Source organism: Neoarius graeffei, chromosome 22, assembly GCF_027579695.1.
Source record: "Neoarius graeffei isolate fNeoGra1 chromosome 22, fNeoGra1.pri, whole genome shotgun sequence".
NCBI classification, from domain to species: domain Eukaryota; kingdom Metazoa; phylum Chordata; class Actinopteri; order Siluriformes; family Ariidae; genus Neoarius; species Neoarius graeffei.
The window spans coordinates 17,121,566-17,148,411 of NC_083590.1; the positions used below are offsets into that span (position 1 = coordinate 17,121,566).

Consider the following 26,846-nt stretch of genomic DNA (forward strand, 5'->3'; position numbering starts at 1 on the left):
CACACGTGAGAGAGATTTACACGAATGCTCATAACATAACATGGGAGTGACCTTTATTCTTCTCTCTCAGGTTGTGATGGTCATTTAGATATTTTCCTGAGAGATTGGTGACACAACACCCCCCCTCTCTCTCTCTCTCTCTCTCTCTCTCTCTCTCTGTCTCAGGTCGTATAAGTCAGTGGACGGACGCAGCACTCCCCTGCTGGGTGGAACAAATCCCTCCACACCTCAGCCTTCGTCTCCCGACCCGTCTCACTTCCCTCTGCTGCAGGATTACAGCTCGGCCCCTTCGCCGTCGCCCTCCAGCCCTGCCAGCCCTGAGCTGCTTGCGTTCTCTCACACACACACACCAGCCTCCAGAGACTCGCACCGGCTCCTGTCCAATGAGGACACGCGCTGCTCCACACCCGACACCAGCTACGACGAAACGGTACGAGAACACACAGCAGCACTAGTAGTTAATGCTACTATAGCTATTTTATTTCCTGTAAAAATGCACTACGTCAGCTATAGCGTAAGGGTTTTTTTTGGTTCCTCAGCCTGTGCAGCCGTGGGAGCGCCGTACGTTCCCCCTGGACGCAGATCCGACTCAGGATCATGAGCAGCACATGAGTCCCGGCGGCGAGCGCACGTATCGAACCGCCAGGCGAATCTCCGGCTGCAGGAGCGGCTCCAGGTCCGAGTGCGAGGGCGAGCCTCCGTCACCACTGGCTGAAGACACGGGACGGCACAGGAGCAACTCGCAGAGACACACGCACTGCTGAAACGTCCTGTACAGACTCGTCTCGCTCACTCACACGCGCGCGTGCACCCCTCCAGCTCCAGCGCCGTACAGAGCAGTTAAACCTCCTGCTGTTTGATATTCAAACATCACTTAATTCTTTCACGGTTTTCAGTGAATTCGGCGAGTTGAAGATTGGAAACCAGTCGAGACGATGGCGGCGTCTTTTGTTCTTTGTTTGGGGTTTTTGTTGTTGTTGTTGTTCATATTTGGGTCACTGGAAATGAAACGTTAAGAGGGTAAAGCAGGAAACCAAAACTCTGTCGTGTCCTAAATCGCTCGTGCACTTGCTTTGCGTTGGAACGGACTGAAGAGATCGCAAACCAGCGGGTTGACCACAGGCTCCCTGTTATACTGATTTTAGGTACAACCCAAACACGCGCACAAACATATGACCATCAGGCATGTCCTTATTATTCTAATTATTATTATTATTATTGTTATTGTTATCATTTATTATTTTTGTTCATTCGCAGTGTCTTTTAATATCCGGGGCCAGCTTTAACTGAAATCTCTGACTAATCAGCTTCCTGTTTGTTCGCTCGCTCGTGTGTATTTAATTGGCCTTTTATATACCGTGTGAAAGAGCCCCGTCTCTGTCAGGTTGAGTCGAAAGTAGCAGGTTGCGCTTTTAATAATCATATCCGTTCATATACATGTAGGATGAGCTGAGTGTAAAGTGGTTTTTTTTTTTTTTTTTTGGTAAAAACTGATCATGGATCAGCGCTCTGAGGTGTTACTTACGTAACTCGTATACGATGCATTTCTTTACGAATCGATTGAGCACTTAATTTGAGTTGCGTTTGTTTAATCCTGCTGCCTGAATGCTTGAAATGAGGAATCCCCTTAACGCAGGAGAACGTTTATCAGCTCGAGCTCTGTATTTGCACTCTGATGCTCAGCACTGTTCCGTTCTCTGCCCATCATTCCATCACAGCTGCGTTGCGTTGTGTTCCTGCGGCACTCGTGTGTCGAAACAGCAGCTCATTTCTCAACTCAAAACTTTGAGTGAGTCGACCCTGATCTGAGGGTTCCGTCCCTCCGTTTCCTTTCACAGGAGGTGATTATACAGAGTGAGGCAGGATTACAGGATCGTCATCCCAATAAAGATTTCATACGTTATGATCATGCACCCCTCCTCCCTTCCCCGTTAATCATGATCAGACGTTGTGGACTTTGGAACCATGAAGAAGCCATGGCCTAATGGTTAGAGAAGCAGCTTTGCAACCAAAAGGTTGCCGGTTTGATTCCCTGGACCAGCAGGAATGGCTCAACTGCGTCTGCTGAATGCCGCGAGCAGTCCTGGTTCCGAGTCCTGATCAAATCTCGACTCTTCATGGCGGGTTGGCTGCAGTTACAAATCGCAGCTTGGTTTGCTTTGAACTCTTAACAGTTCATGGTTTTTTGAGGGGCGTGGCCAAGAGAAACCAGGGGGCGGGACTAAAACTTGAATAGTGCACAAGATGTCTGCAGGTGTGAGACAGATCCACATGAGAAGTGACACATGGATGTGCAGTTAATATTGGGTCTAATCTGATCAGTGGAGGGTTAAAAGCTCCACACCAGCTTTCTCTGTGTTCATTTTGCAAACTCGAGCCACACTGTTGTTTATTTCCCTGCCCTGCGTCTCATTTCCCTCTCAGCCGAGTTCAGGCTTTGGGTTTTTTCAGCTCTGTCTCCCCCTGACGTCTGAGGATCTGCCGTTTAAATGCACAACACCCTCATACCTTCGCCTTTCTCACGTTCTTGCCTCATTTCTGCTTATTTCTCTTTGTCGATCCACTGGATGGTCTGTAGTTCCATTTGTTACGCCATGAGAGTATTTTGCGCTCGGATCTGTGTCTACATGTTATTATGCACTCGTGTTACCCATCACATCACCTGTGTGTGTGAGAGAGAGATATGTATGGTGTTTTAAGAAAAAAAAAACCCACACACCATGAAGACAGACTATCCGCTCCTGTCCCGTTTTCTCCGTTCTCGTCCCTTGGTTAATAAACTCCACTCCTGGATGGCGATGGTGTGCTCAGCGTGTTCGTACCCCTTGATTAGTGCCGATCAGGCAGGAGCCAATGTCCTCCTGTGAGACGTTATTTCCTATGTTCAGTTTCCAACCTGGTGAATTTAGGGAGGAAAGGGAGGGGTTTGTGTGGGAGGAGTCTGGTGTATCATTTAGCATGTAATAGTTTGTATTATAAAAAAAAAGTATATTTTGTAAATACATTATTTGATTCTTTACCGTGTTTGATTTCTGAGGCTGTAGCTGTCCTGATTGTATAGCGAGAAAACGCATACATGGGGAAAAAAAAACATATTTAACAACTTTCTTTACGGAAATAAAGGTGTATGGATCATTTGGCCAATCTGACAGCGTTTGTGCTTCTCCAAATTAAAAGTGAATTATATTGTATCCTTCATGTGTGTGATGGTTTTTATTTCATGTTTAAATGATCACCCAGCAGATGCTGAGATTCTGTCTCAACGCTTAGTCATGTTTGTCACGTGATCAAGCTCCTCAGATGTGTGTGATGTCATCAGGTTGAGACATGACCCTGAAGTCAAAGCTCCTCATCTTGCCCAGTTCCAGCTGTGATGTCACAGGGAGTGTTCATGTGTTTACTTTCCAAGACCATCAGGAGGATTTCCAGGACGCTGATGGAACAAACTCTGATTTGGTTCAGTCTGATGTTACCCGTCACCACAGCGCAAATTAAAAATATTTGGCTACAACACACTATGTGATCTGTTAGACTCTAATGATTCCACAGCACCTCTAATCCCCACATGAGGCTCTGCCAATGAGTTCAGGGGAAGGAGACTCCGCCCACAGCTGCTTCAGGATCAGTCGGAGGGAGGAGCCAGTGAGGAACTCGGTTAGTTACCATGGCAACTGACCCAAGATTGAGTTTTCATTCAAGCTGGAACAGGCACCTCATCACCTCAGCTCTAATGGATATGATCTAATAACCTTTTATTGCAACATTAATGGTGAGGAAAGGCATCCAGAGGGGGCAATCCATTTATTGAAGGTGTACTGCATTTGCACACTAGAGGGCGCCAGACATTTTTATTTTGGGAAATTGCACATCGTCTAATTACTGTAGGACAAAAGGTTTCTTTATGTGGTTGGTTTAGAGACTGTCTATCAAATCATCATTTTTCAGAAAGTGTGCCATATCGAGGCTACCAGATACACATGCATGTGTGTGAAGGTGGAAGTGTGTGTGTGTGTGTGTGTGTTTGGAGGGGATTTTTAAAAGTAGATAAATAAATAAAACCTTTCCTGCACACTGCTAGTGTTGTCAGATGAAGACCAGAAGATAATTAACACCTTGTGAGGTGTGTGTGTAATAAATTGATGTTCAAAACTCAATGATATAGAACTGATAAATTTGTACTGTGAAAGATTTAACTTTTAAAAAAAAAAATCTATGAGCAGTCCTGTAGAATAATAATAATAAGCCCAAACCTCTACCAGTTACAGAAAATGAGCTACTATTTGATGGGATTTGAGCATACACTACCGTTCAAAAGTTTGGGGTCACCCAGACAATTTTGTGTTTTCCATGAAAAGTCACACTTTTATTTCCCACCATAAGTTGTAAAATGAATAGAAAATATAGTCAAGACATTTTTCTGGCCATTTTGAGCATTTAATCGACCCCACAAATGTGATGCTCCAGAAACTCAATCTGGTCAAAGGAAGGTCAGTTTTATAGCTTCTCTAAAGAGCTAAACTGTTTCCAGCTGTGCTAACATGATTGTACAAGGGTTTTCTAATCATCCATTAGCCTTCTGAGGCAATGAGCAAACACATTGTACCATTAGAACACTGGAGTGAGAGTTGCTGGAAATGGGCCTCTATACACCTATGGAGATATTGCACCAAAAACCAGACATTTGCAGCTAGAATAGTCATTTACCACATTAGCAATGTATAGAGTGCATTTCTGATTAGTTTAAAGTGATCTTCATTGAAAAGAACAGTGCTTTTCTTTCAAAAATAAGCACATTTCAAAGTGACCCCAAACTTTTGAACGGTAGTGTAAACACTGATGGAACCACACAAGCAAATAGACCAGACAGAGTAGTGAAGGATCAGGAAGGAAACTTTGCCTGGTGATTGATGACGGTCTCTACAGATAATGTTTCTGTGAAAGAATTAGAAAAATTATCAAAGACCTACAGATTGAAAGAGAAAGAATTTGAGACCTTAAGAGCACTATTGGTGGCATGGTGGTGTAGTGGTTAGCACTGTCGCCTCATAGGAAGAAGGTTCTGGGTTCGAGTCAAGTGGCTGACGGGGGCCTTTCTGTGTGGAGTTTGGATGTTTGCCAGGTGCTCTGGTTTCCTCCACACTCCAAAGACATGCAGTTAGGTTAATATGGGACGGCCTTGGCCTGAGGTGCCCTTGAGCGAGGCACCTAACTCCCAACTGCTCCCCGGGCGCTGTTAGCATGGGTGCCCACTGCTCTGGGTGGGTGTGGGTGTGTTCACTGCTTCAGATGCAGAGAGGAATTTCAAAAGCGTGTGATGAATAAAGTTGTTGTCGGTGCTTTAGGTCTGGTAAAGAAACATATGGAGGAGCATCTTGGAGAAAATCCCAGAGAAGCCAAAGATACAAAACAAACAGCTCATATATTAAGAAAAGCCTTCTCACTTTGACATGTTTTTTCTCTGGTTAAAGACATAAGCAATGATTGTCCCACTGCCTCAGACGTCTGGTTGCAGCCTGGTAGTGGGATTGGAACACAAGCTGATCAAAGGATTTGAAAACAATATTAATCATAATAATAGACAACAGAGGCTCCTCAAGAATTCTTGCTCCAAGTTTCATTTTGGAAAAGGTCTTTGCAACAAAGACACGAGATCATTTAGGGTACTTTGGGAATCTGAAACCGTTACAGAACATTTAAACATCATCTCATCTCATTATCTCTAGCCGCTTTATCCTGTTCTACAGGGTCGCAGGCAAGCTGGAGCCTATCCCAGCTGACTATGGGCGAGAGGCGGGGTACACCCTGGACAAGTCGCCAGGTCATCACAGGGCTGACACATAGACACAGACAACCATTCACACTCACATTCACACCTACGGTCAATTTAGAGTCACCAGTTAACCTAACCTGCATGTCTTTGGACTGTGGGGGAAACCGGAGCACCCGGAGGAAACCCACGCGGACACGGGGAGAACATGCAAACTCCACACAGAAAGGCCCTCGCCGGCCACGGGGCTCGAACCCAGGACCTTCTTGCTGTGAGGTGACAGCGCTAACCACTACACCACCTCGTTTAAACATCAATCAATCAAAAATCTGTTATTCAACATAAAGATGTAGAAGTGGAGTGACAGAGTGACTGTTATTACCTCTGAGGAACCCTGTGTAGTAATACAGTCTTAATGGATGTGTTATATGAGATGTGTGTGTCAGTCTGGAGAGGTTTAAACACACACACAGAGAGAGCTGAGGACACATGGGAGAGGGGGCTTTAATACCGACTTTATTTCCAAATCCAGGTTCACAGCAGCGAGAGTGAGTGTAAAGTAACTGATAAAACACACAACCACAATGAGGACAATCACAACTGTTAAGCTTAGAGTGGACTGGAAAACTGCACTCAGAGAGAGAGAGAGAGAGAGAGAGCTTGCTTTCCCTGTTGAGTTCACATGATTCAATCCATCAGGCTGTTTTAAAGCTTCTCCACAGGGGCTTAGTTTATTTTTTCATTAGAACGTTAGTGCTGTTTGAGTAATAAGGAAGTTCAGTAGATGGTTGAAGATGATGTACAGAGAGACCTCTCCTTCTGACATTTGGCACTTTAATGATTCTTCCCACAAAGCGAAGCACAATCAATTAATTATTTAAAGCCTGAAGAGTTAAGCAGCTAGTTTTGCTTCCGTCACCTTGTTTTGTTCAAAGCAGGAAACAGGAACCTCCACTGTTCTGGGTATGCGGTGGTTTCACCCCCTGGTGGTTTAACCCCCAGTGTATTAATCCCCAGTGTATTAACCCCATCTTCTTTTCATAAGAGAACAGATTTGATTTCTGTAAACTAACAAATTAGTTGAAGAAACTCTGATTAGTTCGCTGAATCAAATCAACACTTTGCGTGTTTAAATCTCTGCAGCTCAACAGAGCGATTTTCAAAGGACTTTCTAAAGATGCGATTATCATTCTAAGAAACAATATTATGCTTTGCCGGTAATATATAATTTGTGATAATTCTAAAAGCTCTCATAAATGACTGGTGTCTTAGAAGGTCAAATTACGATCAAACTGAGTTCAATTCAACAATGGAGCTAAACCACCTGAAGAATGTAAGATGTTCAGCATGTTAGCTGTCACGGCAACATGACCGCCAAGCAGTGAAGTGTTACTATTATACCTGGGACTTGAGCTCAGCCTAAACTGAGCCAGACACCAAAACAGCGACAGGGCAAAGGATTTTGCGAGGGATTAGCGGCAGGCTGCCAGGTCGCTCTGTTGTGTGTAGCTATCGATGTTGATTTTAAAAGTAAATTAGAATACTTAAGTCTGAGTGAAAAATACTGTAGCAAGCGTGCAGCGTGGAAGAAGAGTCCGGAGACAGAAATCTTAGTTTCTTGGCCATTAGCCTGTAGCTCTCAATAAATAGCACTGGCTTGAGTACTTTATTAGCATTCGTTAACACTACTGATGAACGCTACACCGGCTGGAAGGTGACTTCATTGCTGCGCTGACTCAGGGTTAAGCTCACGTTGGTTTTCGAGAAGGCTGAGGGCGATGCATTTTTAGTCCCTCCCACTATAAATCAAAATCTGATTGGTTAATTAGTCATCTGTCACTTCTCACATAAACACACACTGCCATGGCTTTCTGTCCCGGCAATGAAGTCCTAACCAATGAGTGAGCAGCTCGAAACTCTTCTCAGCCTAGAGACAACAAACAAAACAAGCAAACAAACAATCTTATTGGAGAACTCGATTTCATGTTTTCAGGACAGTAGCCCTTTCATTTCTGAAGCACATTTGATAGAAAGTGAGGCCGAATTAGAATAGAATAATTATAATGAAATTAAACGTAACATTTGAAATGCTGATATGTTTGAGCTTTCTCTGAAGGCAGTTCCCCCTCTGCCGCCAATCAGTGTGTGGCTGTGGGCTGTATAATTTCTGACCCCTAACTTTAAAAACTGATAAATGACTGTTATTGGGGTCTTAAAAGGCAAAATTATGATCGAACTTGGTTCAACTCAATGATGGGGCTAAACCACCTGAAGATGGAACGAAACCACCGTAAACCATTCTGAGGACTCGCTGATCTCAAACTTGGTAAATCCTTGAGCCAGTTTATAAGTATTTCTTCTCTCTCATCTCTTTTTATTCTAATTTGTAAACATATTATTACGCATGAACAGTTAAAGGAAGAGTTTGATCAGCTAAAGGCCTCAGCGTCCACCATGCGGCTTACGAGAAAATGAAAACTGCGCTGGAAGTGCGGAGCAAACTGAATCCAATCATTCCAAGATGGATGACTTTGTGGCGGAGCAAATTTCCTCCCGTCGTCATGGAAATTGTCATATTTGAACAGCGCCGCCTGCAGGATCGGTGCACTCGTCTGCAGCGACTAAAACGAAACCGCTTTGGTTTCCGCATTAAGTACACCGAGACCTTAAGACATGTTCAGTGTTAATTTTTTACTCGAGCTACAAGGAGAACATCGCTGACAAATAATAGAGGAAGAGGAGCCACAAGTTCATCACGCAGTTCAAAACTTGACACACCAAACATGCCTTAGCTGACTGGAGAGCATTTCATTTTTGCCTGAAATGTCAGTTTTATATTCAACGAAAAACTTATGAATCTTCAGAGGGAAAGAAGCAGATAACTCGCAGTACCTTTGATGCTCATCCGCATCCTTATTATTCTTTCTCTTTTTTTTAAATATCAAAAGGAATAAAGCTGAGGTGCATTAAAGATATCAAAAGGTAATAAATATCAGGAAATAAAAACAGGAACAATGCATTCATTTCTAACACGTCTCACATCTACAAGAAAACTACAGTATTAAATGCTTCGTTTGGATTTTTGCATGATTTTGTGTTTGTTCTTTCGTTCTGGTTCTCAGGTCGGTTGGGTGTGTAAGACGAGATCATCTGTGTGTGAAGTTAAACTACAGGTGAGGAGTTGAAGCAGATCGACGTGGACCATTAAACCAGACTAGTCTTGGATCAAGGCATCTTTTCGAACAGGTTTATAGCAGCTCAACATGGTTTCGTTGCATTTTCTCTTCCCAAATCACATCCTCAGCACTCACTGTTTACATTTCGCAGAGTTTTAATGAGCGAGGAAAAGGGAGGCACTTTGTTAAACCGAACTGTCCTTCACGTTTACGCCGTCTATCACGTCATCGTTAACAAGACTGATTATTTATTTAAGACTGGTATTATGATCAGATATGGTGGATTTATATTCACACACTCACTGGAGCTGGGCTACATGTGAAGACGGTTCATGAGGCAGAGCGATGCGTTTTTATAAAATGTTTAAGGTTTAAAGCGGAAAGGAGATGAACATCACATCCCGCATCACTATAAAATGATCATTTTCTGATTTTTGACTTTATTTGTATCCAAGAGCTGCTGCTGCTGTAATCATAAAGACTATCTGAAGCTCATCCCAGGACCTGCTCCTACTAAACATCCTGTAAAACACATGTACGACGGTTTGTCTTCACTCTTATACACCCGTAAACTGTAAAGATTTCGACTCTCACTGTCTATCCAGGGTCCAGGTTTCTTCACGTTGTCTCAGGGTGTTTATTCCTCGCCATGGTCACCTTTGGATTTCTGTAGAGTCGCTTTGTAAGAAATAAGGCAAAAAAAAAAAACCTCCCTCACCCTGTGCACAAGGTTTCCTCTTCACATCACATGGAGTTGGTCAGTTCGGACCTGCCTGGTGTCTGAAGAGAGCTACTGGAGCTACAAGGGCAACCTCCAGCCACCAGTTTGTCTAAATAATCCCTACATCACTGAGTTCAGTAATATTATTTGTACGGATAACACCACCAGTGTAGGAGCCAAATTTAGTTTAAACTTTCTTTGGTTTTGAGACTCATATTTTTGCTTTAGATTTACTGGCACTTAGCTTGGAACTTTTATTTTGACATAGCCTTAGGGCTCAGGTAAAGATGGTGTCTTCCATGTGCTCAGTCTATTCTCAGTTCGACAATGGAAGATGCTGGTGACCAACAGTTTATCAATTCTAAGCTCCACTTGAACAGTTAGATTGAACTCTTAGACTCCTTTGATTTCACCCTTTGGGACGTACACCTTTGAAATAACCCTTTTGTGGATCTCTACAAACAATTGGATGTTACACCACTTTTTTGGACTTTGTTTGACCAATACAACCAAAATACGTCCCGAAACATCACACAGGAACTAAATTATCACCCCAATCAGAAAGCCATACCTCCTACCCAAGTCTGACATTGAGTTGAATCATTGAGGTGTTTTTTTTTTTTTTTTGTAAATAATAAAGAACATTGTGTCACTTGGTGTCAGAAACACATCTGCATTTGGCTGGGAGTCCAAGAAAGTGATATTGGAGCTGATTATTGAGTGGGAGGAGTGTTATCTCTTCCCTGTCAATCACACCAACACTAACCAATCAACATCTGTGAGCTCAGGTATGTGGAAGAGGGCAGACAGCACTTTTTACTCTGAGTGCGCCTTCACCCTGCTGATTAGTAGCTGGCTGGTGGGAGGGGTTGGGGAGGTGGAAACGGAGGGAATAACCACCTAAACGAGTACGAGCATGAGATATTAAATCAATAAACACCACCACAAAACCCACTGAATGGTGTGCGATGAACAGGATTTCGATTTGGATGGTGGTTACGTACAAGCTTCCATTTCTTACGAGCTACATTAGCAAAACTTCAGACACCAAAAAAAAGAATAAGAGGAAACCTTTGTTTACATTTTATTTCCGGTCAGTAATTTCTCTCAGGATTGATCTTAAACCTTAAATTTGGTATATTTTATCACCTGAAGTGTGATCTCAGGTGTTATTTGTCGTATTCAATCACACGGAATAATGCGTTTATTAAAGCAGCTCATCACTAGCACACAGGTGATCACTAACGTTCAGGATGTGGACTTCGTCAGGACGTACACGAAAAGGAGAAGAACGAGGACTTAGTGGTTTGTAATTAATCTTAAATCGATGACTGATTGGCTGAACGGTACGCTGAACATACAAAGTGTAAAGCTGCGTGTGTGTAATGAGTTTTTACATTACAGTACAGCAAAATGCACCAAAGCACATTTAAGGCTGAAGTCAGGCAAATTTCACAGGTCACTGTTCGCACGCTCAGAGAATTAGTGAACGGTTTTGGATTTCATTCTAATCAGGTTGTAAACTGTACAGATCGAGAGAGAGAGAGAGAGAATCACTGATCTGTGAGAATATTCTGTAGAATAAGAAGCAGCGCTGCTCTTTAATCACACTCACAGACCTGCCAACCCTGAAGGAGGAGAAGAAGAAGAAGAAGGTGTAGTCCTCCATTTTACAAATCACTTATCTGAACGAAACCAGGACATTCTCACTGTTTAACTGATGAAACTGTTCACTATTAAAATAATTTCTAAAATGTTAGATCCGACACGTTAACCTTTTTTCCAGTCAAAAATTTTATTCGTTTTTCCCCTCTTCCTTTTCATTTTTAACCTTTTTTCCCCTGGCAGCCATTCAATGCGTCTCTACACTGCAAAAATCTCAAGTGAAAATATCTCAACTATGGTTGAATTTAACTCGTCTGTCTTATTATAAGGTCACAGTAAATGAAACATATGATTATTAAACCCATTTCCTCGATGGTTCTATTGGTAACTAATTGTTCGAACATTACAGGCATTTAGCAGACGCTCTTCTCCAGACTGATGGATAACACACCCAGAGCAGCCTGGGGAGCAGTTGGGGGTTCGATGCCTTGCTCAAGGGCACTTCAGCCATTCCTGCTGGTCCAGGGAATTGAACTGCTGACCTTTTGGTCCCAAACCTGCTTCTCTAACCTGAAATCATCTAAAACAGGCTGAATGATCGAATATATGATTTACAATCATCTCATAACAGGAAATATTGCATACAGTTGTCTATATTCAAGATATTTTCACTTGCTAAGATATTTCTGCAGTGTAATAAATACAATAAACTGACGTTGCACATATACTGATGTATTTTATGTCACGTTAATAAACTCAAATCATCACCTTTCACCCGGACAGGAAGTGAGAGTACGACTGTCAAGTGGAAAAACCGAATCGAGTTGAGAGCACCAATCAATATACTGTATTACTAAATGGGCGGGGCTATCAGCGAGTTCAAAACACTTGCGCAACTGTTAATTATTCCAGATTCACATGTTGATTTGCTTTTAGTTTGGATAAAAAAAAGAAAAGCAGAGTCTTTTTGTGTATTTTACTTGAGTTATGCTTGCTTGTCGGAGCGTCGCTCTGGTTGTAAACATGGAGCTCCGACGCAGGCCAGCAGCTCTGCTCTCATCATATCAACTTTTGAAATACTGGTAGTCGGCCTGCTACATGGAAAAGAGCCACAACTTCTCATCTCATCTCATTATCTGTAGCCGCTTTATCCTGTTCTACAGGGTCGCAGGCGAGCTGGAGCCTATCCCAGCTGACTACGGGCGAAAGGCGGGGTACACCCTGGACAAGTCGCCGAGAACATGTGAGGAGGTGCTCACAGATCACAGTGAATAAATAAATGAATAAATAAAAAAAAAAAAAGAGCCACAACTTTTTTTTTTTTACATTTATTTATTCACTGTGATCTGTGAGCACCTCCGCACATGTTCTCGGTTGCCGTTTTACTCCAAAAAACAAAACCAGACTGATGTTTAACTGTGACGAATCACCGGTTTATCAGGTTGTTTAATATATTGCAGGATTGTATCGTAATCTAATTGCAGCATGATGTTTTGTTCTGTACTGAGCAGCCCAAGTAGTAGTAGTAGTAATAATAATAATAATATTCACAGCATTATAGCTGTGCATATTATATAACTAATGTACAGTACTGGGAAAAAGTCTTAGGCACAAGTCGACAAAAACAGCTTAAAAATAATGAAATGTTTCAACATTAAAAACAAAAAAAAAATTATATATATATATATATATATATATATATATATATATATATATATATATATATATATATATATAAACAGGAATCAGGAAGCCATAATAAATGAAACAAAGTCAATATTTGGTGTGAGACCAATTATTGACTTTGCTTAAAAAAAAAAAAGTATTCTCAGGTCCAGTGAGTGCAGTTTTATGCGGAAATGAGCTGTAGGTTTTACTGAGCATCTTACAGAACCAGCCCCAGTTCTTCTGGACACTTTGACTGTCACAGTCGCTTCTTCATTTTACACCAAAACCCAGCAGCCTTCATTATGTTTTCTTTTTTAATCTGAAAAGTGCTCTCTTATGGAATACGCTGCTCAGATACAAACTTATTTTCTGTAACATTTAATTTTGTGCTGGAAAAAAACCCTGAAAATTTAGAGCTCTAAAATGTTTTTGTAATGTTTTGATTCGATAATGCAGAAGTCATAAAATATAAAGTTTGTATGGGGGTGCCAAGACTTTTGTACAGTACTGTAAACCTGAACAAATGTTTCTGTTTGATTGCAAAGCTTTGTGTGTGTGTGTGTGTGTGTGTGTGTGTGTGAGTGTGTGAGAGTGAATAATGGCATGATGGTGTGTAGGAATTCTGTAGTATGTGGATAATTGTCAGGATGGCAACAAATTACCGAGTCATTCAGCGTTAAATACAGTCTCGATGCTTCCTGGTAGCTCGTTTTGGCTCATTTTCTCTCTCACGGTCCAATTTCAGGTAGTATCCATTAATATATTAATATTAATTAAAAAAAAAAACTACAGATCCCGACTAATCAAGGTGAAATGAATGGGAAGCTTTCACAATAAGGCAACTAAGCAGAAAGAGAGAGCGAGAGAGAGAGAGATGGAAAAGTCGGCGTATGGTATAAAGTGGATGTTCTGGCATAGTAGAGGAGCTTCTACGTGCTGTGAGAGACCGAACAGATCAATACAGCACTGTATGAGTTCAATCAATCAGACAGAACAGGATAATAACGTTATGAATGTATTAATCAGTCCCTTGCAGTCAAGAACCAAAATTCATGAAGAAATCCAGCAAGCACCTTTTTTTTTTAAACAGACTGAGGTGAAATGCTTGTTTTTTTTTTCTTTTTTTTCCTTTTTTTTTAAATTGCCATGTTACAGCCTTGCGTTTGTCTTGGTGTGGAGGTGGTCGAGGTGCAGTGGGAGGTCGGATCACAGGCCCTGTTTAGCGAGAGAGGCGGTCACCTGGTCTGCCAGTGTGGACAGCTGCGGTGATTCGCTCATGTTGATGCTGCCGGAGGAGGAGACTTTGCTGAGGGGGCGGGGTGAACCCTCTGCTGACACGCAGGGGGATTTAACCACGATGTCCGCACCGTGGTCAGTGCGAGCCTTTGCCTGCTCGCGGAACGTCAGCTTGTGAGACTCAATCTGATGGAGAAGAGGATGAAACAATTACAGAATAGAAAAAGAAAAAACAAACAAACAAACAAGCACCAGGAATATCAGCACCCTGTAATCTGGAAACACTGATCTGAATCTCAGGATTAAATTCAAATCTGTAGCTGTTTATTCATGTATATGAGTGATTCCACGCTTACGGGTACTGAAATGGGGACATGAACTTATTTTTAAAAATTCACCTAAAACCATTTCTTTTTTTTACCATCAGGTCACAAAACATGCAATCTTTAATGAATGATATGTTAAAAGATAACTTTAATTTTCTGAGATGTAATAAAAACATATTTATATGCCAAAGTCAAGCCTATGAGTTCCAAAATGATGTCTGTTCCATTACTTCTGTTACGATTGTCCATCTCGCGTCTGTTACAAATTAATTACAATCTAGCTATATACCATGTTAATCTTATTGAAAGAATGTGTATGTTTATTCTACTACACATGTTTATTAATTATATTTGCTAAAACATCACCTTCCTATGTTTCAAAAAGTAATTCTACATTGTTAAAATTGAGAATATATATGTCCACAACACTTCTGTTACGTTCTGACTTTGGCATATAAATATGTTTTTATTACATCTCAGAAAATTAAAGTTATCTTTTAACATATCATTCATTAAAGATTACATGTTTTGTGACCTGATGGTAAAAAAAGAAATGGTTTTAGGTGAATTTTTAAAAATAAGTTCATGTCGCCATTTCAGTACCCATAAGCGTGGAATCACTCATATATATTGTTTATACATAATAAATGGTATACTGCTATGACAGGAGATAAGCCAGTCTTTAAAGGGATCCTCCAGTGGATTTATTCTCAAACTTATTTTAACTAAAAGTAGTCGCAGATTTCAAAAATCAAACTTTCATTTTCGGAGACTAAATAGTGTTGAAGAAAAATGAATTTTCTTTAAAATCCCAGATGGGCTTCCTGCGGTGGTGACGTATGTGATGACGTCAGGTAGCGGTTGCTTGGAGCAACTCAGCTGTTTATATTCTCTGTTTACATCGTAGTTTTGCTTGTTTTACAAATATTTTACTGAATTTATCAGTTGTTAAATAAGTGTGACTCGCTGTGTAACGTATAAATACCACAACGATGCTAAAAAGAAAGCACAAGCTGGAACTAGACTGTATTTCCGCAGTGCACAATGTGCTTGATCAGCTGTAGCAGAGGGTCACAGAAAGAAACTGGATTAGACATGAGACCTCGTGCTGCAAAATCTTTTTTACATGATCTGCAGACAGTGTGTGGCAAAGTGTGTGTAGCTGCGTGCTCTAAAATCTCAGTTTAAACTGGCTCAATTCGCAGCGCGATATGACACTTCAAGCCCTTTTTTTTTTTACATGATCTACAGTGTCCTGAACCAGTGTACTGTGCTTATATACAGCTTTTGGATCACTGAAACCATTCTCTCATCCTTGTCATTTTCCTGTCATTTTTTTCCCCATAGAGAATGAATGGAGCTTACGAATCGAATTGTCCTGCTCGGACATGCTTCATCGGAGATACACCAAACTTCAGGTGATACCTCAGGCCAACTTGGGGGAGTTGCACATACTACATGCAATCGGTTCTGACCCATACTCATCTTTTCCTTTCTTTTCACTCATCCCTTTCCCCCCATTCGCTTCCATTCATCCCCCTCATTCACTTCCATTCATTTCCCCCCTTATTTAAATGAACAGAGTTTCAGGAGACAAACTTAATGTCATGTCACGCTGCACGCTTTAAAATCTCCGTTTTAAACCATGCCACACTCTCTGTTAATCTACCCAGCACCATGTAGATCATCTCATCTCATCTCATTATCTCTAGCTGCTTTATCCTGTTCTACAGGGTCGCAGGCAAGCTGGAGCCTATCCCAGCTGACTACGGGCGAAAGACGGGGTACACCCTGGACAAGTCGCCAGGTCATCACAGGGCTGACACACAGACACAGACAACCATTCACACTCACATTCACACCTACGGTCAATTTATGGCCCTTTTCCACTACCCTTTTTCAGCTCACTTCAGCTCGCTTCAGCTCACTTCAGCCTGACACGGCTCGTGTTTCGACTATCTAAGAACAGCATGACTCAGCTCGCTTCAGCCCTGCTCAGCCCCCAAAACTCGCACGGTTTTGGAGTGGGGCTGAAATGAGCCAAACCGAGCCGAGTGAGGCTGGGGGCGTGAGGAGACACTCCCCTGTGCACTGATTGGTGAGGAGGAGTGTCCTCACACGCCCACACATGCCCCACGAGCACGCTGGGATCTGTAAACACTGTAAACCCGGAAGAAGAAGAATTACGAATTACGAGAATTTCTGAAGCCTTATGCGCCTCGCCTCATCTATACGCTCTTGCCAGTATCTGTTGGCGTTGTCGGTGACAACAAGCCACAGCACCAAGACCAGCAACACTAACGACTTCATGTCCTCCATGTTTATTGTTTACTATCCGGGTCGTGAGACTACCGCTTAAAAGCTCACTGATGTCACTGTTTGCGCCGCCTAACGACATCACCTGACGTCCACCCACTTTTGCTAACTCCACCCAATGTGTCCACCCACTTCCAGCCAGCACGGTTGTAGTCGAAATGCAACGCCAACAGCCCCACTCAGCTCGACTCAGCCCAACTCAGCACGGCACGGCTCAGCCGCATTGGTAGTGGAAAAGCGGCATTAGAGTCACCAGTTAACCTAACCTGCATGCCTTTGGACTGTGGGGGAAACCGGAGCACCCGGAGGAAACCCACGCGGACACGGGGAGAACATGCAAACTCCACACAGAAAGGCCCTTGCCGGCCACGGGGCTCGAACCCGGACCTTCTTGCTGTGAGGCGACAGCGCTAACCACTACACCACCGTGCCCCCCCATGTAGATCATGTAAAAAAAAAAAAAAAGATTTTAGAGCACGAAGTGTTATGTCGCGCTGCGAGTTGAGCCAGTTTAAACTGAGATTTTAGAGCACACAGCCATACACCACACACAGAGACACACACAATCATGTAAAAAAGATTTTGCAGCGCGAGGTCTCATATCTGATCCAGTTTCTGTCGGTGACTCCCTGTTCCAGCTGATCAAGCACACTTTGTGTTTTCTCTGTGGAAATACAGTTTAGTTCCAGCTTGTGCTTTCTTTTAAGCATCACTGTAACATTTATATGCTACACAGCAAGTCATACTTATTTAAAAACTGATAAATTCAGTGAACTACTATGATGTAAACAGAGAATATAAACAGCTGAGTAGCTCCAAAGCACTGACGCTGGAGACTCCTTCCATAAAACGTTAAATAAACATCTAGTTACAGAAAATTTCACCACATCAGTAATGTTTTTTAAGTCTACAATGAGTTACCATGGAAACGATAACGTGCTAGAATGAGTGCATTATTCATATAAATGTGCAATTTGAAGCTGTTAGACAATTAATCAACACCTTCTAACCAATCAGAACCAAGAACTCAGCATCACTGTGGTATTAATCATACTCATGCTTACATTTTAAATGTCAGTGTGTGTGTTCTGTGTTCGCTACAGAGGAAATATTAAAAAAAGGACCTTATTCTGTGTCTGTCTGTGCTAATATTTAACAAGGTGAAAGAAACCTCTGATTTCTGTTCATATAAAACCCTGACTTATCCACAGACTGACTGTTCTTTTGATATTTATGGAAAATATTCACGATTGTGATTTTAGCGGTTATTCTGCAGCACTGTTTGGCTGCTGATAGAGTTGAATGAGGAGAAATGCCTCAGTGGCTCGGACACTTACTGGACTGGTTCGACTTTAGGGCACTGACCTCCCCACACAGAGAGTCAGAGCGCGTGGCCCCGTTTGGGTGGACGGAGGCACTCGAAGGCCCCGACTCTGCTTCCTTCCCCTTCTCTCTCTACGGCCATGAGAACATTACCCACAGGGGGCGGGGTTACAAACAAAGTTAAACATAATGTCGCCAACAAGACACTGAACAGAAGCAAACTGGTGAGCAAATGAAAGATAAAGAAATGTAAAGTGCAGAGGGCTGAAGCAGGAAGTCAAGAACAGAAACGGCAGGTGATTAAGCAAGGCACCAGTGAATAGGAAAGAAAGAAAAAAAGAATAACGAAGAACCCAAAGCAGAACAGAGAGGAAGGAAGCTACAGATGGACACAGCTGAGAAAGTGTGTGATGGAGAGAAGAGGAAGGAAAGCAAGACACCACACCACATATTGTTCCAATAAACACCACTGAAGGTTTGTGTGTGTGTGTGTGTGTGTGTGTGTGTGTGTGTGTGTGTGTGTGTGCACACGTGCAAGAGAGAGAGAGAGGGAGAGGTTTCAGAGAAATGCGAGTTAAATACTTGAAGCAAAACATTTTTTTGAAATGGCACATTTCATCGTATTTGATATCTATTATCATCTATTTTTAGGGCCTAGAGGTCACACTGGTTGTGGGGTATATTATTTTTGGGATATATGATTTTGGGGTTATCTATCTGTGGGGTATTTGGCTGTACAGGGTATTTGGTTGTAGAGGGTATTTGGCTTTAGATGGTATTTGGTTGTAGAGGGTATTTGGCTGTTGGGTATTTGGCTATAGAGGGTCTTTGGCTGTAGAGGGTATTTGGCTTTAGATGGTATTTGGCTTTAGATGGTATTTGGTTGTAGAGGGTATTTGGCTGTAGAGGGTATTTGGCTTTAGATGGTATTTGGCTTTAGAGGGTATTTGGCTGTAGAGGGTATTTGGCTTTAGATGGAATTTGGTTGTAGGGTATCTGGCTATGGGATATCTGGCTGTAGGGGGTATTTGGTTATGGGGTATTTGGCTGTAGATGGTATCTGGCAGTAGGGGGTATTTGGCTGTAGATGGTATCTGGCAGTAGGGGGTATCTGGCTGTAGAGAGTATTTGGTTATGGGGTATTTGGTTGTAGATGGTATCTGGCAGTAGAGGGTATTTGGCAGTAGGGGGTATTTGGCTGTAGAGGGTATTTGGCAGTAGGGGGTATTTGGCTGTAGAGGGTATTTGGCAGTAGGGGGTATTTGGCTGTAGAGGGTATTTGGCAGTAGGGAGTATTTGGCTGTAGGTAAAAGAACAAAAAAAGAGTAATAGATTAAAAAAGTTTCAAATCAGAGACAGTTTTGTTTTAGAAGATAAAGTCCCTGAACGATACTCACTGAGAAACCTGCAGTGGATTGGCTGTACAGAAACACACTCATCCTTCACAACACCACCATCAGACTGGTCATGTGATGTTTTAACTTATCCAGTGTGTTATCTGATCTACTCTATAAACACTCATCTGCTTTCTAACAAACTCACAGTAAATATAACGTCACATGTAGATGAGGTAACTGTTACAGTTTCAACTGCTATTTTTTCCTGTGTTGAAAAGAAAGATCACAGTGCATTCTGGGTAACGTCTGATCCTGTGGTCTACACATGGATCCCTGATGTGATCCCTCAGGCCTCCTCTGAACTTGACTGAAGCTAATACACTACTGGGACGACCCTTAAAACGACTGCAGGGATTTAAACCGAGGGGAAGTGGAGAGGCAACGTCAATGTTAGAACAATGTGGACCGCAGCCCGAGACATAAAAGACGTGTTTAGAAAGCGGCTCCACTCGAGGAGGGCAGAGAGACACCTGGAAGCACGAGGAGATGTAACGTGAGGTATTGGTGTGAACACACAGTTAGTGCATAGCTTGTGTTAGTTACAGCTGTAGTCGTTATTGTATACTAATATAACATCAGAAAATCAAAAACATAAAGTATTATTTCCATGTCATTAATGTGAGCGTGAGTTGTGTTTATTTTCTTCATTAGTTAAGTGTGTAGCATGTAAACAGGAAACTACCTTCTTGTTCCCGCCTCCGGCTACATGGCCGATGTTGCCCAGAGATCCCACTTTTGACTGAGCTTTGAACTCCAGCTTCTCTGATTTGATCTCCACGTTTCCGCCACCTGCAGTCAAAAGTGTACATCGGTTTAAAACAAACAAACAAGCAAACAAACAAACAAGCTTCACACAAATCCGACCATGCAAATGTCTGTTTGTTACCTAGTACAACGTGTATATGAAGTAAAACGCCTTTTTTTAAAAAGTATATATAGATATGAAATGGGAAAAGAAACGGCTCATGTGATGTGCACTCTGTAACCACAACAACGCTCTTCGCAGTCCTAGCCAATATCTGCTAACTAATTAACCTAGCTTGCTCTCGCAATAGATTTGTCAGTGTATCAGTCATTTTGACAGGAAACTATGATGTAAAACATGCTGTAAATCTCCTAATATTCGCTCACAAAGAAAAACAAATTTTCACCACAATGTCCGTTTTTTCATTTGCTCTCCAATTTGCAATCTGATTGGTCAGGAGGTTTTTAAAAAAGCATTTGATGTCAGAGCATTTCTGAAAATATTTTCCCCTTTTGGAAGCTTCACCATGACCTAAATACACACAGATGGCAGAAATTTTAAGGAATCGACCAACTTTCCATGCGCCTTACGGCCACGTCTCACAGAAATACACGTCAAATGTTTGCTGGTGATTGAGATAAACGAGACGTGTGTGAAAGTGCCGTAAGAGTGCTCACTGTCTGGTTAGACACAAAGTGTCCCAAAATTATTTTTAACACTTTAATACCAAACGAAAACACAGAATTACCAATCAAATAAATTTTACGTACTAAAGACACACAAAAGGGTAGAAACATTCAATGTGAGCACCACGAGCAAGGCACAAAACAGCCGGGTGATAATGTGCTTTCAACAGCAGCTGTGACTGTTTAATGATCTGAAGGCAGCAATCTTGTAAAACCTCATCTCATCTCATTATCTCTAGTTGCTTTATCCTGTTCTACAGGGTCGCAGACAAGCTGGAGCCTATCCCAGCTGACTACGGGCGAAAGGCGGGGTACACCCTGGACAAGTCGCCAGGTCATCACAGGGCTGACACATAGACACAGACAACCATTCACACTCACATTCACACCTATGGTCAATTTAGAGTCACCAGTTAACCTAACCTGCATGTCTTTGGACTGTGGGGGAAACCGGAGCACCCGGAGGAAACCCACGCGGACACGGGGAGAACATGCAAACTCCGCACAGAAAGGCCCTCGCCGGCCACGGGGCTCGAACCCGGACCTTCTTGCTGTGAGGCAACAGCGCTAACCACTACACCACTGTGCCGCCCTTTTGTAAAGCCGGGTGCTCAGAAAAATTTAAAGGAGACTTATCAAAAACTCAGTGCTTGCGCACATACATTTGGGTATCTGGAGCCTACCAGCCCACAAACTCTGAAATAAGACACACAGCCAGTTTCTTTTGGGCTCCTATTTCAGAAAAGATGAGCTTCAACAAGCCGTTCAGATTCGTCTTCTCTTTCTATAGCGCAAGGGGGGCTCATTAGAATAATCCTGCCCCCTTATCTGAATACTGTATCTCCACTCATGACTTGAGAGCTGCCTTCATGAATAAATATTCATGAGGAAAGTGCTACCTGATTGGCTGGCAGAAGAGGGGGTGGGGTGAATAGTGGCTCATTATCATTTAAAGGAGCAGGCCGTTCCTCAAACCTGTCATTTTGAATGGGGCTGTTTAGACAGGGGGAGAAAGAGCTGTGGGGTTTTATCCTTGTGCTATTTTGACCAAAGCATGTCACAGACATTTCATTAAGACCTCAGGGAACTGGGTCAACAGGTGGAAAAGGGGTATAATACATCACCTTTAATGTGTTTCTCTGTCAAATGGAGACAAACCCTGCCCTAGTTGACTTTTATATTGGATAAAAGTTGATTAAAGATCTGGCTTAAGCTAATAATAACAACAATAACGAGACTGTCAGTGACGGCGTAGCTCACTCTGGCCCTGCCTAGTCCAGAAGGAACGAGCTAAAGTGGGCCACCTTGCACAATAAATGTTACAGGCTATATATAGAAGCGATATCAACCCTAGGAATACCAACCTGTTTACCAGAAAGAATCCAAAACGGCAAGGAATTGACCGAGAAGAAGCGATTTTTGTTGAACTGCTTATTAAGGTTTAATTAGTCCATAACTTCATTAATAATTGTAACAAAGCAAATCTGGGTAGAAGTTCTATGCACCCTAGGTTCCCCTACCTTCATGCCAGAAAGAATCAAAATCGGTGAAGAATTGAGGGAGAAGAAGCGATTTGTGTGGAAACTGTTCATTAGGGATTGATTAATTGAATAATGAAATATCTTCATTATTAATTGCAATTATGAAAATTTGGGTAGAAGCTACACATATGGACCCCAGACAGACCGACCTTCCTGCCAAAAAGAATAAAAGTCAGTGATGAATTGAGAGAGAAGAAACGATTTTCGTGAAATGTGGATGATGGACAACACACGATGACATAAGCTCATCGCCCGTTGGCTGGATGAGCTAATAATTTCCTCATGTGGTGCATTCACTTCTAAACTAAACTAACTTTCAGTGTCAGGCTCGTTTACCTGGTTTATGGTGGATGTTGGCCTTTGAGCCACACTTTGACTGCACGTTGCTCAGATCCATCTTTTTGTTCACAATTTGAACCTGGACACAATGAAAGAGAGACAGAGGACGACACAGAGTGTCAGACACAGTCATACAGATGCTGCCAGGACACAAGCAAGAACATCAGCACATCAGCAGATTCAAAATAAATCAGGCTAACGTGGAGGAAAAAGGTTGGCTCATTTCATACACTGAAATTATGACGATGCTTTGAGAGAGAGAGAGAGAGAGAGAGAGAGGAAAGAAGTATTTAATGAGAACCATAAATCACACCCAAAACATCAAAGACAATACTTTTCGGAAAAGTCTTTTCCTTCATGATGAATCATATTGACGGCTAAGAGGGGAAACAATAAAATTTTCATTTAAATTAACATAAAATCAAAGAACTCCAAAATATTAATCCATTCAGTCACCTAAAGTTCTCACATTCACATTAGATCAGCAGTAGAAAAAGGAGAAGCTCCGGACACTGATGAAACTGAGCAAAATAAAGTGCACAGTCATCTTAAAACATGTTGAACTCGTTGTGACAAGATGAAGACACTAACCAGATTTGATAATAACGTCTCCTTCCAACATGAGGACAGCTCATGATAGCTCACAGCCAAAATACAGGCCTACAACGTAATGGGCCATCACAGGAAATTCATCAGATGATGATTATGATTACAGGAAGCTGTAAGGAGTTTTTCTCGCCTCAGGAATGAATATACTCATTCATTAAAATTAGTCTGGATTCATGCAAGTTTCCAGCTTCCTGTAGGGGTGTGTGATCTGGCAGAAATATCATATCACATTTTTTTCCAGGCTGAAGCATGATCTACAATATAATCACAGTTACATTTCATAACTGAACAAAGCAACCAAACTAACTTCCTTATTAATGTAAATATAGCTCTAGAAGGAAAACTAACCTCCAAGAAGGCAGCCAAAGTACCCATCCATCCATTATCGGTAGCCACTTATCCTGTACAGGGTCACAGGCAAGCTGGAGCCTATCCTAGCTGACTATGGGCGAGAGGCGGGGTACACCCTGGATATCGCAGGGCTGACACATAGAGACAAACAACCATTCACACCTACGGTCAATTTAGAGCCACCAATTAGCCCAACCTCCATGTCTTTGAACTGTGGGGGAAACCGAAGCACCCGGAGGAAACCCACGCAGACACGGGGAAAACATGCAAACTCCACACAGAAAGGCCCTAGTTGGCCGCTGGGCTCAAACCCAGGACCTTCTTGCTGTGAGGTGACAGCGCTAACCATTACACCACCGTGCCACCCATGGCCAAAGTACCTTTTCTATCAAATTTGATGCCCTTACTATGTGATCTGGATTTCATCAAACTCTTTGTGGTGCTTTTTTTGATGGTTGAACAAATTCATAATCCATATCCTCATTGTCTTGTGAATGGAAGTTGTTTGTGTTTTGTCTGTGCACTTTGTTTTGCTTCGTCCATTCTGTAAAGTCCAGCAGTTAGTTCCATATACAAGTGGTAAGTGGTGTTGAAATATTTTAGGCACCAACTCCTCCATCCACTGTGTCACCAAAAAACAAAATCTAAGGAACCACCTCTAGCTTCCTCTACAAGTCTATTAGGTGAACCAAATTTCATCTCATCTCATTATCTCTAGCCGCTTTATCCTGTTCTTCAGGGTCGCAGGCAAGCTGGAGCCTATCCCAGCTGACTACGGGCGAAAGGCGGGGTACACCCTGGACAAGTCGCCAGGTCATCACAGGGCTGACACATAGACACAGACAACCATTCACACTCACACCTACGGTCAATTTAGAGTCACCAGTTAACCTAACCTGCATGTCTTTGGACTGTGGGGGAAACCGGAGCACCCGGAGGAAACCCACGCGGACAACATGCAAACTCCGCACAGAAAGGCCCTCGCTGGCCCCGGGGCTTGAACCCAGGACCTTCTTGCTGTGAGGCGACAGCGCTAACCACTACACCACCGTGCCGCCTGAACCAAATTTGGCTACCTAAAAAAACAAAACAAAAAACCCAGCAAATGTAGGAAGGAAAAGGAGGTTAAACCCCAAAGCTCAGGTCAGGAATGTGCTTGATATCATCTCTGGAGCTGCACAACAGAAAAAGGTCCAGCTTCTGATTAAGACTATTCACCCAGAGAGTTAGAGGAAATGCAAGAGAGCAACGAGTCAGAGGAGTGTTTGTGGAGCTGCTGCTCTCAGGATGGAGGCTGGAGTTTGAAGCACCCCAGATAGCATTACAGTCCGCGGCTGATGTTCTAAGGTCCGCACTGGCTCTGTTTGACAGGCCAACCCTTTCCCTGGGTCAGCGTCGGATGTGAGCAGAATGATACACACAGTGATAGGTTTATACACCCGTGGGGCGGGACCGTGCGGGCATGCTCTTCGACAGTTTCAACAGACACCAACAATTTCTTCAACAGTTTCAACAGACACCACTTCAGTCCAGTCCACTCGCTGTATGCAGGCAGCACTTGGCAGACTTTTTTGGTAAGTGCCTTTTCGACATTAAATTGTTTTATGATACAATTCTTTTGGATGAATAACCATAGTTATTTTACGGAATGAAGCTAAGGTTGTTTGGGATAAGTTATTTTGCGTGTGATCATGTTTGAATCATGCCATTTTGAGAACTGACAAATGTTTTTCATCTTCAGGTACAAGGGGTTGAGCATGAGGCTAATGATGAGGTGTGATTGTAGCGAGGGGCGCTCTCTGAGGGCGCAGTCACACCGGGAAGTTTGGTCAGTTTCCTCCGTTGGTTTGGTTCGTTTGTAGTGGTGTGATCGCTGATTAAATCACATGTGTGAAGACTTTGTACCAATACCATACGCTGCCATTTTCTTTCTTTCTTTTAACCCAATTTTTAAAGCCATGGCTCACTTGATATGCTGGGCCTGTGTGAACTTCACAACATTTTGGTGTGAAAGCAACCTCTCCTCAGCGACAGCATGCATAAGGTTCACTTTACAAGCCTGGACCGTGAACTTGAGTACATTTTGGTGTGAAAGCCATCTGTTTTATATCCATGTTTTACTTGTATAGTGTTTATAATGCAGTTCAGCACTTAATCCATGTTTTACATATATGGTGATGTATACGATGCAGTTCAGCACTTTGAACATTGTTGACATTGTTTAACTTTTTTTGCACTGTTCATTATTGCACTGTGCCAGAAATGTTGTGAGCTGATACCAATTACCAATGTGAAAATAGCTGATCTACAAAGTCACATGTTCACATGTCAAGAAAAGCACTTTGTGATTGAAGATTTTTCTTAACATTTGTCTTATTAATGCTAATGAAGCAAACTTGGGGGTTGGGGGTTCACCTCAGATGGTTGTTGTACATATCTGGATTACATCCGGCCCTGATCCGGCACTAATCCAACTCACATCCGTACCTGATTTGGGCAGTGCAGAGATAGGTCTTTAGTGATCTGTGCTGGACCTGGCCCACATCCATTCCAGATCCAAAAGTTGTATCTGTGCTGGATACGGGGCAGAGAGCAAAAGTTATGTGGGATGAATCCGTTTGCTGTATTCAGACCGGACTTTGGGGTACATCCGGTGCTGATCCGGCTCAGATCAAATTGCTATCTGGGACACGTCTGAGGCATCTTGACCAGCCGCGTATACAAAGGACAGAGCTCGGTTACTCACATTGCCACCTCATGGAGTGTACTTCATGTTGGCTTTGGAGCCAGACTTTGCCTGCACGCTGCTTAGATCCATCTTCTTGTCAAGGATTTGCACCTCGGAAGTGAAGTGAGAAGATTGACAAAGGCCTAGTTCAGGAGTTCCTGGCCTGGGATGAGCACGTGGCCAGGTCCTAGACTCACATGTGGCTGCATTCAGGGGTGGCCGAATTCACGACCGTTTTATAACCATAGGGAGCATTCAGACATTTCCTTTGCCACTCTTTTCCAGGTGCACAGGACATCATTTTCGATTGGA

General features: G+C 42.6%; 2 protein-coding genes across 7 annotated transcripts in view; one reads left to right on the forward strand and one right to left on the reverse strand.

Annotated features, from left to right (window-relative positions):
- The window catches only part of kansl1b (KAT8 regulatory NSL complex subunit 1b), a 151,529-nt gene extending 148,338 nt beyond the window's left edge, over positions 1-3,191 (forward strand). For all 6 annotated transcript variants that reach the window (XM_060904457.1, XM_060904458.1, XM_060904460.1 and 3 more), the window contains 2 exons: positions 166-430; positions 540-3,191. In XM_060904457.1, the coding sequence (XP_060760440.1) occupies positions 166-430; positions 540-764 (490 nt within the window). In that variant the 3' untranslated portion in view covers positions 765-3,191. The remainder of the gene's footprint in view (positions 1-165; positions 431-539) is intronic.
- Positions 3,192-13,014: 9,823 nt separating this feature from the next.
- Positions 13,015-26,846, reverse strand: part of maptb (microtubule-associated protein tau b) — a 35,822-nt gene continuing 21,990 nt past the window's right edge. Inside the window, 4 exon segments of the mRNA XM_060904504.1 lie at positions 13,015-14,359; positions 20,218-20,324; positions 22,844-22,925; positions 26,553-26,645. Of these exon segments, the coding sequence (XP_060760487.1) occupies positions 14,144-14,359; positions 20,218-20,324; positions 22,844-22,925; positions 26,553-26,645 (498 nt within the window). The 3' untranslated portion in view covers positions 13,015-14,143.